This window comes from Puma concolor, chromosome A3 (genome assembly GCF_028749965.1).
Source record: "Puma concolor isolate L17-30 chromosome A3, mPumCon1.1.hap2, whole genome shotgun sequence".
Taxonomy (NCBI): Eukaryota; Metazoa; Chordata; class Mammalia; order Carnivora; family Felidae; genus Puma; species Puma concolor.
This window is the reverse complement of record NC_141669.1, coordinates 110768054-110782741: the sequence shown is the minus strand read 5'-3', so window position 1 is coordinate 110782741 and position 14688 is coordinate 110768054. Positions and strand designations below refer to the sequence as shown.

General features: G+C 37.6%; 1 protein-coding gene across 5 annotated transcripts in view; it reads right to left on the bottom strand.

Annotated features, from left to right (window-relative positions):
• The window catches only part of RNF24 (ring finger protein 24), an 80550-nt gene that overhangs the window by 14897 nt on the left and 50965 nt on the right, over positions 1 to 14688 (bottom strand). For all 5 annotated transcript variants that reach the window (XM_025932159.2, XM_086701768.1, XM_086701770.1 and 2 more), the window contains 2 exons: positions 10412 to 10454; positions 8143 to 8184 (listed from right to left, as the gene is read on the bottom strand). In XM_025932159.2, coding sequence (XP_025787944.1) covers positions 8143 to 8184; positions 10412 to 10454 — 85 coding nt within the window. The remainder of the gene's footprint in view (positions 1 to 8142; positions 8185 to 10411; positions 10455 to 14688) is intronic.

Here is a 14688-nt window from a genome sequence, read left to right as displayed (position 1 = left end):
TGGTTTCCATACAACACCCAGGGCTCATCCCAAAAGGTGCCCTCCTCAATACCCATCACGAACTCTCCCCTCCCTCCCACCCCCCATCAACCCCCTCAGTTTGTTCTCAGTTTTTAAGAGTCTCTTATGCTTTGGCTCTCTCCCACTCTAACCTCTTTTTTTTTTTTCTTTCCTTCCCCTCCCCCATGGGTTTCTGTTAAGTTTCTCAGGATCCACATAAGAATGAAACCATATGGTATCTGTCTTTCTCTCTATGGCTTATTTCACTTAGCATAACACTCTCCAGTTCCATCCATGTTGCTACAAAGGGCCATATTTCATTCTTTCTCATTGGAAGTGGCACATTTTAAAAGTGCTGAAAGAAAAGAAGTGTCAACCTAGAGTTCTATGCCCTTCCTTCAGGAATGAAAATGAAATAAAGACATTCTCAGATGAAGGCAAACTAGTAGAACTCAGAACCAGCAGATTTGCTTGAAAAGAAATGCTAGAGGAAGTTCATCAGATAGAAGGAAAATGACATTAAGAAGGAAACCTGATGGTAACGTAAGCTGGTACAGCCACTCTGGAAAACAGTATGGAGGTTCCTCAAAAAATTAAAAATAGAACTACCCTATGACCCAGCAATTGCACTATTAGGCGTTTATTATTATTATTATTATTATTACCTGTATCCACAGGATACAGGTATGCTGTTTCAAAGGGACACATGCACCCCCATGTTTATAGCAGCACTATCAACAATAGCCAAAGTATGGAAAGAGCCCAAATGTCCATCGATGGATGAAGGGATAAAGAAAATGTGGTATATATATACAATGGAGTATTACTCGGCAATCAAAAAGAATGAAATCTTACCATTTGCAATGACGTGGATGGAACTGGAGGGTATTATGCTAAGTGAAATTAGTCAGTCAGAGAAAGACAAAAATCAAATGACTTCACTCATATGAGGACTTTAAGAGACAAAACAGATGAACATAAGGGAAGGGAAACAAAAATAATATAAAAACAGGGAGGGGGACAAAACAGAAGAGAATCATAAATATGGAGAACAAACTGAGGGTTACTGGAGGGGTTGTGGGAGGGGGGATGGGCTAAATGGGTAAGGAGCACTAAGGCATCTACTCCTGAAATCATTGTTGTACTATATACTAACTAATTTGGATGTAAATTAAAACAAAAACAAAAACAAAAACAAAAACAGTGCAAAAAAAAAAAAAAAAGAAAAGAAAAAGAAAGTATGACCCAGAAAAAAAAAAAAAAAAAGGAAACTTGAAGGGGCACCTGGCTGGCTCAGTTGGTTAAGTGTCCAACTCTTGATTTCGGCTCAGGGCGTGATCTCACAGTTTATGAGCTTGAGTCCTGCATCAGGTTCTGTGCTGACAGCATGGAGAGTGCTTGGGATTCTCTCTCTCTCTGCTGCTCCCCTGCTCTTTCTCTCTCTTTCTCTCTCAAAATTAAATAAACATTAAAAAAAAGAAGAAGAAGAAGGAAACTTGAAGGGGCACCTGGGTGGCTCAATCACTTAAGCGTCCAACTCTTGATTTTGGCTCAGGTCACAGTCTCACAGTTCATGGGTTCAGGCTCTGTACCGATGGGATGGAACCTGATTGGGATTCTTTCTCTCCTTTCTCTCTGCCCCTCCCCTCAGCATATGCACACACATGGACTATATATATATATATATATATATATATATATATATATATACACACACACACACACACACACATAAATAAACAAACATTAATAAAAGAAGGAAACTTGGAATATTAGGAATGAAGAGCAACAGAAATGGTAAATATCTGAATATTTATGACTATTCTTCCTTTCCAGAATCCTTTAAAATATATTTGACAGTTATAAGTAAAAAATATAACACTGTCAGATGGATTTTCAATGTATATAGATGTAATATGATAGCAACTGCATAAGTGGAAAAAGGTAAAAGGGTCTATCTACATGGTGGAACGTTTCTACGTTCCAACTGAAGTGCTAAAAAAAATAGTTCCAGGTGTATTTATTTTGTAATTCTCTAAAATATTACACAAAAAAGATAAAGCCAAAATCACAAAAGATACTAAAAATGGATTACTAAAAGTCTTCAAATAATCCAAAGGTGGCAGTAAAAGGGAAACAAGAATGAAAGAGGGAAAAACAGAAGACAGGTAATAAAATGGTAGACCCAATTACAAACATCAATAACTGCCTTGAATGTAAATGGTCTAAACACACCAATTAAAACAAAGATTGGCAGAGTGGATTAAAAAAAACCCATCATGACCCAACTTTATGCTATCTATAAGAAAACTCACTTCAAATATAATTCTATAGGTAGACTGAAAATAAAAGGATGGAAAAATACAGGCCATGGAAACATTAATCAAAAGAAAGCTAGAGGTGCTGTACTAATAGCACACAAAGATTCCAAAGCAAAGAAAACTGCCAGAGATGAAGAGGGATATTATGTCTTGACAGAGGGAACAATTCACCAAGAAGACATAAAAATCCTAAATGTATAATAAGCACTAAAAACAGAGCTTTATATAAATCAGTATATACATACATGGAAAGACATAATGTGTTTTTAGATCATAAGACTCAACATGGTAAAGATGCCAATTTTCCCCTGACTTACAGATTCGATGCAATACTAATCAAAATCCCAGGAGGACTTTTTCTTCTTTTTCGTAGATATAGACTAGCTGATGCCACAATTTAAATGGAAGAGCAAGGAACTAGACTAGCTAAAACAGTTTTGGAAAAGAAGAATAAAGTTGGAGGAATCCAATTGTCTTATTTTGACTTATTATAAAGCTGTGGTGTTGGTGAGGGAATGGGTGCATAAATCAATGGAACAGAATGGAGAACTGAGAAAGACAGTCACAAAATATGGCCATTTGATTTCTGACAAAGGAGATTTAATGGAGAAAGCAACTACTCAACAAAAACTAGAGTTGGGGACACTGTGGTGAACAAAGACTAAATGCAAATAGGGAGCAGATCGTAAACTAATGCCAAGACTCTCCAGCTTTTCTTGAAGAAACCCAGATCTGGCAACAACTGGCCTGCATTCCTCCATGACAACAATTAGCTAGAGCTGAGTGCTAGCAACTCCTTTAACAGGACCTGCATTCCCCAGTATGTCACAGATTCCACAGCACCTTTCTGTTTTTCTCGACACTAGATGTCAAGAAAATGTTTTTCTTGACATTAGAGGTCATTTAGGGCTCCACTTACATGACTGTTCTGTTGTTTCTCTTAGAGATCTCCTTCTCTGTATCTGTTTCTCTATTAAAAGATGGAGAAATAAAAACAGGGAAGACTATGGGTATTAAGAGGATATTTTTCTTTGTAGAAGGATAATATATTATGTTTTGAATATGTATATAGTACCTCCTTAGCTTCACTCAGTGTAAGTGTTGCTTGACCCCTATACTGGTAGAAAAAATTAAACAAAAATGATACAGTCATAGATGTAGAGCTAACTAATAAGCTGGAGGGGGCAGGGGTGGTGTCTGGGCATCTGAGTTGGTAAGGTCCCAGGAAGGCTCCCTTAGGGGAGCAAAAGCCAAGAAGTAGCTATGTGATTATGCAATATCAGACCCCTTAAGAACTTCTCAGTATATATCCCAGATAACACACAGCACCCTTTTGCACACCCCAGTGTGACTTGCTTGTTTACAGTCTTCTCTACCAGATTGTTAACTGCCTAAGGGCAGAAATTAGTATTTTACGCTCCTTTGTGTCTCTGTAGTTTAGTAAGTGTCTGACATGTTTTATGTATTCAATAACTCTAAAATTACTGTAAAAGTAATGTACTATTTTCCTTCTTTAAGACCATTACATACAAATTTTTTTTTTTTAACGTTTATTTATTTTTGGGACAGAGAGAGACAGAGCATGAACGGGCGAGGGGCAGAGAGACAGGGAGACACAGAATCGAAAACAGGCTCCAGGCTCTGAGCCATCAGCCCAGAGCCCGACGCGGGGCTCGAACTCACGGACCGCGAGATCGTGACCTGGCTGAAGTCGGGCGCTTAACCGACTGCGCCACCCAGGCGCCCCAAGACCATTACATATAAAACTAACATCACTTTTGGGGCACGTGGGTGGCTCAGTCGGTCAAGCATCCGACTTTGGCTCAGGTCATGATCTCGCGGTTCGTGGGTTAGAGCCCTGCGTCAGGCTCTGTGCTGACAGCTTGGAGCCTGGAACCTTTTTCGGATTCTGTGTCTCCCTCTCTCTCTGCCCCTCCCCTGCTCGCACTCTGTCTCTCTCTCCCTCAAAACAAATAAACACTAAAAATTTTTTTTTAAACTAACATCCCTTTGACCAACTTCCCCTAATCTTTTTTCTCTTCTCTCCATGTCCCACGTGATCATGTGTCCTTCTCAAACCCAGTAAAACACCTTGCAGTATGCACATAAATCCATGAACAATATGGTGTTTATTTTAGTTTACATATGTGATATAAACATTTATATCACTTTATAACTTGTTTTCAGATCCCATTAGAGATCTATCCCAATTGATATATTTACAGATAGAGCTCAGTCCTTAATTTTGTCTGCTTTTATAGTACCTCACTGTATGAATCACTAGATCAGGTTTCTCTTCCTTCCCCCCCCCTTGGTAGATAATCTTTGGTATATCATGTTTTATTTATTCACTACACCACTGAAGGACATTTAGCTTGTCTTTGATTTTTCACGATTCTAATTATTCACTAATAACAGTATCCATATCAAAATTCCATGTGCTTACATAGGACAAAGCTATGTCATCACTGTATAATTAGGCTACAGGAATGCACACACACATAAAAGTCTGACAAAATAGTTTCATCACCAAGAAATGCAACTGGAAAAAACCAAATGAGCTGCAAAAAATACATGATTGCCTCTGGAAACAAGCTATATATAGAGCAAGGTTAGGTTTTCCTAGCTACAGTTTCAAATAACAGGGAGAGGGGATCAGCAGCTTAGTCCAATTTAGCAAAATTGGAATTGGTGAGTGCAAGTGAAATACTAACTCTGATACATAATGGTGCAACCAACACAGTGTACTCATTCAAGATAAAAGATCCATTATAAACTAATGGGTCAAAACCAATAAGGAAGACTTCTGAGGAACCTGGTTATTCAGTATGGGTAATGTATGTCAGAATTTAATTTTTCCATTTATGGTCATCAAAGAGACCCCAAATGGAAAAGAGACCATCCTCTATTACTTTATGTTAATTTTGGGAAAATTTAAAAATCAAACAGAAATTGATGCTTGGGTTTATTCCAAGGTTAGGTCTAAAATGCTGTAACACAGCAACTCTTTGTTAAAAAAATGCAGATGAACTATTGGGACCTCATCAAGATAAAAAGCTCTGCACAGCAAAGGAATCAGTCAACAAAACTAAAAGGTGATTCCATTCCAGTGGAATGGGAGAAGATACCTGCAAATGACATATTGGATAAAGGGTTAGTATCCAAAATCTATAAAGAACTTACCAAACTCAATACCCAAAAAACAAGTAACCCAGTGAAGAGATGGGCAGAAGGCATGAATAAGATACTTTTCCAAAGAAGACATCTAGATGGCTGACAGACACATGAAAAGATGCTCAACATCACTCATCATCAGGGAAATACAAATCAAAACCACAATGAGATACCACCTCACACCTGCCAGAATGGCTAAAGTTAACAACTCAGGAAACAAAAGGTGTTGGCGAGGGTGCAGAGAAAGGAACTCTCTTGCACTGTTGGTGGGAATGCAAACTGGTGCAGCCACTCTGGAGAACAGTAGGGAGGTTCCTCAAGAAGCTAAAAATAGGACTATGATCCAGCAATTGTACTATTAGGTATTTATCCAAAGGATATAAAAATGCTGATTCGAAGGGGCACATGTACCCCAACTGGTGTGTGTGTGTGTATACATACACACACATACATGTATAATGGAATATTACTTGGCAATTGAAAAGAATGAAATCTTGCCATCTCCAACAATGTGGATGGAACTGGAGGGTATTATGCTAAACGAATTAAGTCATTTAGGAAAGACCAATATCATATGATTTCACTCATGTGGAACTTGAGAAACAAAGTAGATGCACATAGGGGAAGGGAAGGAAAATAAGATAAAACAGAGAGGGGGGGCGCCTGGGTGGCTCAGTCGGTTGGGTGTCCGACTTCGGCTCAGGTCATGATCTCACAGTCTGTGAGTTCAAGCCCTGCGTTGGGCTCTGTGCTGACAGCTCAGAGCCTGGAGCCTGCTTCGGATTCTGTGTCTCCCTCTCTCTCTGCTCCTCCCCTGCTCATGCTCTGTCTCTCTCTGTCTCAAAAATAAATAAAAACATTAAAAAAAACAAAAAAACAAAAAAACAGAGAGGGAGGCAAACCACAATAGACTCTTAAATACAGAAAACAAACTGAGGGTTGCTGGAGGGAAGATGGGCTGGATGATGGGCTAAATGGGTGGTGGGTACTAAGGAGGGCACTTGATGGGATAAGCACTGGGTGTTATATGTAAGTGATGAATCATCGGGTTCTACTCCTAAAACCAATGCTACACTATATGTTAACTAACTTGAATTTAAATAAATTAAAAAAAAAAAAGGAAAAAAAATAGTAGAAATTTTCAAAGTGTTTGACGATAACAAATCATTGTTTTATTATTATTGAAATAATTTCACAAATTAACTCTTTTTGAAGAGACTGGCAATGTAGCTGCCCCACAATGAGATTATATAAAACATAGATATTACAATTTGCAGCTTTCTAACTCCTTGCTTTACAAATAAATTAAAGAACTCAGAAAGGAAGAGAAAAGGGTCCTAAAATTAAAAATAAAATCACTGGGTTCTACTGAACAATTGTAGTCAGAGATGACACAAAGAGTAAAATGAAAAAGAATTCTGGGGCGCCTTTGTGGTTCAGTCGGTTAAGCATCCGACTCTTGATTTCAGCTAAGGTCATGATCTCACAGTCCCTGAGATTGAGCCCCACATCGGGCTCTGTGCTGATGGTGCAGAGTCTGCTTGGGATTCTCTCTCCCTCTCTCTCTGCCCCTCCCCTGCTCGTGCTGTCCCTCTCAAAATAAATGAACATTAAAAAAAATTCTCATAGACAATGTGTATGAAAGTGTACAGCAGGATACACACATACTTTTGATTTACGTTACAAAGCACAGTAAAGTTGTGAACACCTGGGAGCCAACCATGCAACCTCATCACTAGACAATCCCAAGGAATCATGTCTTCCCTTATGTTCTTCTCTATTCTATCCCCTTGCCTCATCTCCCCAAATCCCCACCCCCAAGAAGTAATCATTGTCTCTTTTGTACCATTGATATGAAGGAACTACTAGGAACATTTTTAAGAGTGAAAGTAGTGCAAACTCATCTTGAGTAGAAAAACAAATTTGTATCTATCTATTACTCATATCAGGGACAACATGCAGCATCCCTATTACTATGAAATCTTACATCAGCACCATTTCTATTAAAAATGAGTTATATTACTCTTTTTTAAAAAAATTGTTTTTAACGTTTATTCATTTTTGAGGGATAGAGTGTGAGCAGGGAGGGGCAGAGAGAGAGGGAGACACAGAATCCGAAGCAGGCTCCAGGCTCTGAGCAGTCAGCACAGAGCCTGATGCAGGGTGTGAACCCACAAACGGGGAGATCATGACCTGAGCTGAAGTCGGACACTTAACTGACTGAGCCACCTAGGCACCCGAGTTACATTACTCTCTTATGTCTTCTCACAATTGATTTTTATGTGACCTCACTTTCAATTATCCTATTAAGGGCTGATAAAAATAAGCCTAATTTTTTTAACTTCTTAAAATAAAGATAGTTAAGCATATCACTTCTATTAGATAATAGCTCAAGAAAAGATTAAAACGCTTAACAGGGGGCCTGGCTCAGTTGGTTAAGTGATCGACTCTTGATTTCAGTTCAGGCCATGATCTCATGGTTTGTGGGATCAAGCCCCAAGTCTAGCTCAGCACTAACAGCATGGAGCCTGCTTGGGATTCTCTCTCTCCCTCCCTCTCTGCCCCTTCCCCAGTCGTTCTCTCTCTCTTTCTCTCAAAATAAATTAATAAACTTGAAAAAAAGATTAAATACTTATAGGCAACTTACCTCATGTAAATTCAGTTCTTTTACTTTCTCTTTTAATATAACCTGTAAGACATAAAAGTATGTCATACTCATTTAAACGTGTAATTAAAAAATATCTCATTATACTCACACATATTTTTCTATTGTATATGTTACTCATTTCTCCTCTTATTCAATATTAAAATCTCTTTTATAGCTTGAGACAGAACATTTTTTTAGCAACATTCTTTCTTTGAAAAAAAAAATTTTTTTAATGTCTATTTTTGAAGGAGGGAGGGAAAGAGAGAGAGAGAGAGAGAGAGAGAGAGAGAGAGAGAGAGAGACCACAAGCGGGGGAGGGGCAGCTAGTGAGGGAGACACAGAATCTGAAATGGGCTCCAGGCTCTGAGCTGTCAGCACAGAGCCCAACACAGGGCTCAAAATCATGAACCGTGAGATCATGACCTGAGCTGAAGTCAGATGCTTAACCAACTGAGCCAGCCAGGTGCCCCAGCAACATTTTTTCAACTTGAGCAATGATGCAATGTTCTCCCAAAAAGCAATTTTAAATCCCTTTGGGTATAGATTAACTTTTAGGAAAAGATATTAATACATTCTCATCTGGACTAAGTGCTAACCGAGGAGGAAAATAAATGAGGTCGACTCTCATGATTCAGTAAAACACAGTATTGGCTGACGGGAAGTGAACGATTACTAATATATAAAAGATTAAAAAATAAGGTCAATCTTAATTTTAGAAGTTTTGCTTATTATTTTGCATTACTATCCCCAGGAAATTTTAGCTCTACCCAGAATTATGTAAATGAACTTAAAATTCATCCAGTCCCTAACCTGACTCTGTGGTGACTGGATACCAAAAAAAAATGCCAAGTGATAAGAGGATGGATTATTATTTAAAAAGAAAGTTTCTGAGAATAAACAGCTTATTAGAACTACATGCCATCTTAAAGTGAAAAAACAGGCAAGTGAAATTTGGAGAAAATCTCCCAATTTTGAGTATCTTATATTCCTGAACCAAAAATGGTTTTCAGGGCATATTACATTTTCAGAAATCAAAAGCTACCATCCGACTACACAGGGATGTACTAAATTTCCAACTCAGTAGATTTTAAAGACCATTTTACTTTCTGTCTTCTTACTGTATTAATTCTATCAGTCAATTTCACTTCTTGAATAAACCATCAAGGCCAATTTTACTTTCTACTTAGCTTACATACAAATCTTATAGGCTGTCAAGTTTACGATAATGTTGAGACAACAGGATTCATTCATTTAGAAAAACTAAAACATTCAACTCTGTGTATAAATCCCACATGAGACCTATGGGAAAGAGCGTGGGGTTACTTATGAACATCAGTGTATACATCTAAGGAACTTGACAAGGAGCTCAGATTTCAAAAAGACACGAACAAAAGATGTATAAAAAAAGATACGTAATCCTAAAACAGTGACATGGTCCTGTAGTGTCAGTGTCAGTTAAAGGCCCAAATAAGCTAAAGCTTGCCCCACAACCCTTCAAAAAAAACCAACAACAAAACCCAACAAAAAAACTAAAAAAAAAAAAAACAAACAAAATCTAAAAAACAGAAAGCAAAAAACTAAGGACAACAAAAATAATTTCATACTTTTGACCAAAACAAAATTAAGGAACACCTAGACCCACTGTTTGGAGTAAAATGTTAATGGATGACACATGGAAGAAAAAACAAATTATACTTGGCCGTCAAGAAAAGCTAAGTTTATTACCTTAAAAAACAAATCAGTAAAAGGATGATAGTACAAAGGGCTAGGGGTTAACAATAATGACCCAAGTATTTGGATTTCTGGTGGTGTGACATTAATAGAAAGGGGGAGGAGATGAGATCACTATAATACAACTGGTCCCCTCTGAGGAGCTGGTGTCTTCTACTGGAAGAGGTGAAAAAAAAAAATTCATTTCATGGAATCTCTGAATGCCACTAGATTAACCATAGCTTTAAGGATTATAAACCACAGCATCTCCCTTTAGCAAAATGTTGGCTAAACCTTCCTGTTATATTATTATATCATCTGAACTTTCTATAACTTCAAATAATACTTAAAGAAAATACTTAAAGAAGTTGACCTATTTTGTATTACAAACTGGCAAGTGAAATGCTAAAATGAACACAAGTAAATTCAGCCCCAGATTAAAATATGAGTGGAAATCTAAATTCTCATTTTTTGGCAAAAAAACAAAACAAACAAAAAACAACCAAAAAACAAAACAAAAAACATAAAGATCAAAGCCAATCTGAAGTAAATTTCTCACCTGTTTGTAGGCATAAAATTCTTTGTGTGCTTGATGTCTTAGCCTAAAAGACAGAATATGAGTAATGTGATATTGAGGTTTCCAATGTAACAATTTGATAAAAATCTTAAACAGATTTTTGATATTAATTTATATCATTTATTGTTTAAAATCCAAAACCTTTATCCTGAAAAATACCCACATGACCTGTTACCATGTTATGACAATAACCATAAAATATTATCAAAATATTAACTCAAGTGAAATCTCATTAAAACAAAATCTTAACACAACAAATATTTTAATGAACAAGCCTCAATTTATATTGGTGATAGTCCACTGGTTTCAGTAATATTTAATATATTACATTTTTCTTAATTAAAAAAATTAAGTATAACATCCATCTAATAATGTACAAAAACTTTAATACAGTTAAATATGTTAAAATATATATATATATTTTTTTTTTAATTTTTTTTTTTCAATGTTTATTTATTTTTTTTGGGACAGAGAGAGACAGAGCATGAACGGGGGAGGGTCAGAGAGAGAGGGAGACACAGAATCGGAAACAGGCTCCAGGCTCCGAGCCATCAGCCCAGAGCCTGACGCGGGGCTCGAACTCACGGACCGCGAGATCGTGACCTGGCTGAAGTCGGACGCTTAACCGACTGCGCCACCCAGGCGCCCCTAAAATATATATATTTATACACTGCTGTAACTATCACCCAGATCAAGATATAGAACATTTCCAGGACCCCTGAAATGACTCGTCCCAATCAGTATCTACTCCTAAGAGGTACCCACTATCTTGATTTCTACCATTACAGATTATCTGTGCTTGTTTTGAGCTTCACATAAATGGATCATTTGGTACACTTTTTATGTTGGCTTTCAGCTAACAAATACTTGTGAAATTCATCCACATTGCAGTAAATCTTTCTGACATATAGTGCTCCACTGTGTGAATATAAGACTATCCATTCCACTGTTGATGAATATTTAGGTTACTTCCAGTTTGGGGCTATTATAAAGCTGCTAAACAAATTCTTCTACATGTCTTTTAGCAGACATATAGACTCAATTCTGTTGAGTATATATGTAGGAGTAGAATTGCTAGTCAAAATGCTTATACCAATTTCTACTCCTAGATGTAATGCATGAGAGCTCTAGCTGTTTTAAATTTTTGCCACTACTTGGTAGGGTTGATTAAAATTTTTTTTAGCTGGATTAAAGCCCAGGGCTCTGTCGGTTAAGCATCAGACTTTGGTCAGGTCTTGATCTCATGGTTCGTGGGTTCGAGCCCTGTGTTGGGCTCTGTGCTGACAGCTCAAAGCCTGGAGCCTGTTTCAGATTCTGTGCCTCCCTCTCTCTCTCTGCCTCTTCCCCATTTGTGCTCTGTCTCCCTCTTAAAAATAAACATTAAAAAAAAATTTAGCCAATCTGATAGGTCTATTCAGTGGTATCTCATTTCAGTTTTAATTTGCATTTCCCAAATGATGTTAAGAACCCTTTTATATGCTTATTGTCCATTTGTATATCTTCCTTTAAAAAATACCTATTTGGGTCTTTAAAAAATGAGTTACCTTTTTCTTATCAATTTTTCTTTACATATATTATATATATATTAGATATCTAACATATCTAATATATATATGTATACATACATATATTAGATATACTCTGTTGGGTCTATGTACTGCAATTATCTCCTACTCTGTGGCTTGCATTTTCACTCTCTTGATGGGTGTATCTTTTGATGAACAGAAGCTTTTAATTTAAATTAAGTCTAATTTATAAACTCTTCCCAATAATGTCAGTTCTTTTTGTGTCCAGTTAAAGAAATCTCTGTCTACCCCCAGATCATGAAGATATTCTCTTGTGTGTACTGTGAAAACAATGTGTTATTTTACCTATCACATTTAGGTATCCATTTGAAATTACTTACAATCCATCTGAAATTAGTCTTTATATATATGATGTGAGTAGGGGTTAAGATTCTTTTTATCCACATGCAGATTTTCATTTGACTCATTTATTGAAAAGTCCCTATTTCCCTTTTGCATTTCAGTGGCATATCTGTTGGGAGACAGACCCAATATGTGGGTCTGTTTCTAGAGTTTCTATTCTGTTCCACTGGTCTATTTGCCTGTTCTTGTATACTAGGTTGAACAGTGTAAAAAATTCATGTCTGCTGGAACCTCAGAATGTAGCCCTATTTGGAAATAGAGTCTTTGTAGATTATTTAGTTAAAATGAAATCATATTGGGATTAGGGTAGACCCTAAATCCAATACGACTGGTGTCCTTAGAAGAGAAGAGAGACCATACAGAAACACAGGGAAGAAGGCCAGGTAAAGATAGAGACAGACTGAAATGATACAGCTACAAGCCAAAGAACATCAAGGATTTCTGGTAACTACCAGGAACTAGCAGAGGCAAGGAAAGATCCTCTCTTAGAGCCTTCGGAGGGAGCATGGACCTGCTGACACCTTGATTTCAAACTTCTAGCCTTCAGAACTGGATTTAATGTTTATTTATTTTTAAGTCAGAGAGAGCGCAAGCAGGGCAGGGGCAGAGAGAGAGGGAGACACAGAATCCAAAGCAGGCTCCAGACTCTGAGCCGTCAATGCAGAGCTGGACATGGGGCTCGAATCCACAAATCATGGGATGAGATCATGACCTGAGCCGGCCAAAGTTGCATGCTTAACTGAGCCACCCAGGTGCCCCTAGTGGGTTAGGTGTATTAAATGCATTTTTGATTATAATATTCTCAACTTACAGTGGGTTTACTGGGATGTAACCCCACTGTAAGTTGAGGAAGATCTGTACATGTATATTGTTCTCCAGTTACTTTCATCTCTGTCTTAAAAAGGTATTCTCCTGCTTAAAACTAATAGCAGTATAGGGGTGCTTGGTTGGCTCACTTGGAAGAGTTATGTAACTCTTGATCTCAGGGTCGTGAGTTCTAGCCCCACATTGGATGTAGAGATTAAATAAACTTAAAAAAAAAAAAAAGAACTAATACCACTATAACTTTTAAGTGTGTCTCCTCTCACCTCTATGGTTCATTCCTTCTCACAAATCCTTCACAACTAGCTCGCTCACTCTCCTTAATACTATTTATATTATACTGTATTTATTAATATGCCCGAATCTCTTAAGACAAACACCAAAATACTTCCTTGATTCTATAGCAAACTGCACACCTACCCTACCCCAACCTAATCTTTTCTCAGCCAAGATTCTTCAAAGAGGAGGTCATATTTCTTGTATTCATTTTCACCTGCTGGTCAGGCCTTGCCCCATTACAGTCCACCTTTCATCACCCCTGTATCCATGCTACTGAAACTTTTCTAACTAAAATTATAGACGCAAGCTTAATTGTCAAATGTAATGGGAACTTTTTTTTTTTTTTAACGTTTATTTATTTTTGGGACAGAGAGAGACAGAGCATGAACGGGGGAGGGGCAGAGAGAGAGGGAGACACAGAATTGGAAACAGGCTCCAGGCTCCGAGCCATCAGCCAGAGCCCGACGCGGGGCTCGAACTCACGGACCGCGAGATCGTGACCTGGCTGAAGTCGGACGCTTAACCGACTGCGCCACCCAGGCGCCCCAATGGGAACTTTTGACATAACTGACTTAATCCACTGAAATGCTACTTGTGGGGTTCCTGTCCTATGATTTTTCTTCCTATCTGCTTCTATCCCCTTCTAGTCTCTTCTATGGGATCCTCTTAAATATCAGTGTTTTCCTAGGATTTTTTCCTGGATCCATTTTATTTCTCTATACACATTCTTTCTAGGGGACCCTCCTGGCCTCAGCTTCTACCTATTATTACATGACTCCCTTTTTCTAGACAGATTTCTTATAAGCTTTAGACCTATATATCCAATTGTGTACTAAATATTTTGACTGTTAACACAAAAAACTCAGTCATCCCATGTCTAAAGTGGAATCTATCATCTTTCCACCCCAAACCTGCCTGTTTTCTAGCTCTATAAAGGGACTGCTATCTTCCCAGCTGCCTAAACCAGAAGTCCAGGAACAATTCTGAGCACATCTTTTCTTGTCCATCATTAATATCTGGTCACCAAATTCTGTTCATTTTCACCACCCAAATATTACTCACAACCATCCATAACACCCTATGTAGCTCTACTGTCATTATCTCGGTTTAAGACCTTAAAATTTTTGTTAGATAACTCAAAAGCCCTCCTATAACTTTAGTTTTCAATTTTTTCTTACTTTTAAGTGTTTATTTTTGAGAGAGAGAGAATGAATGAATATGAATGAGACT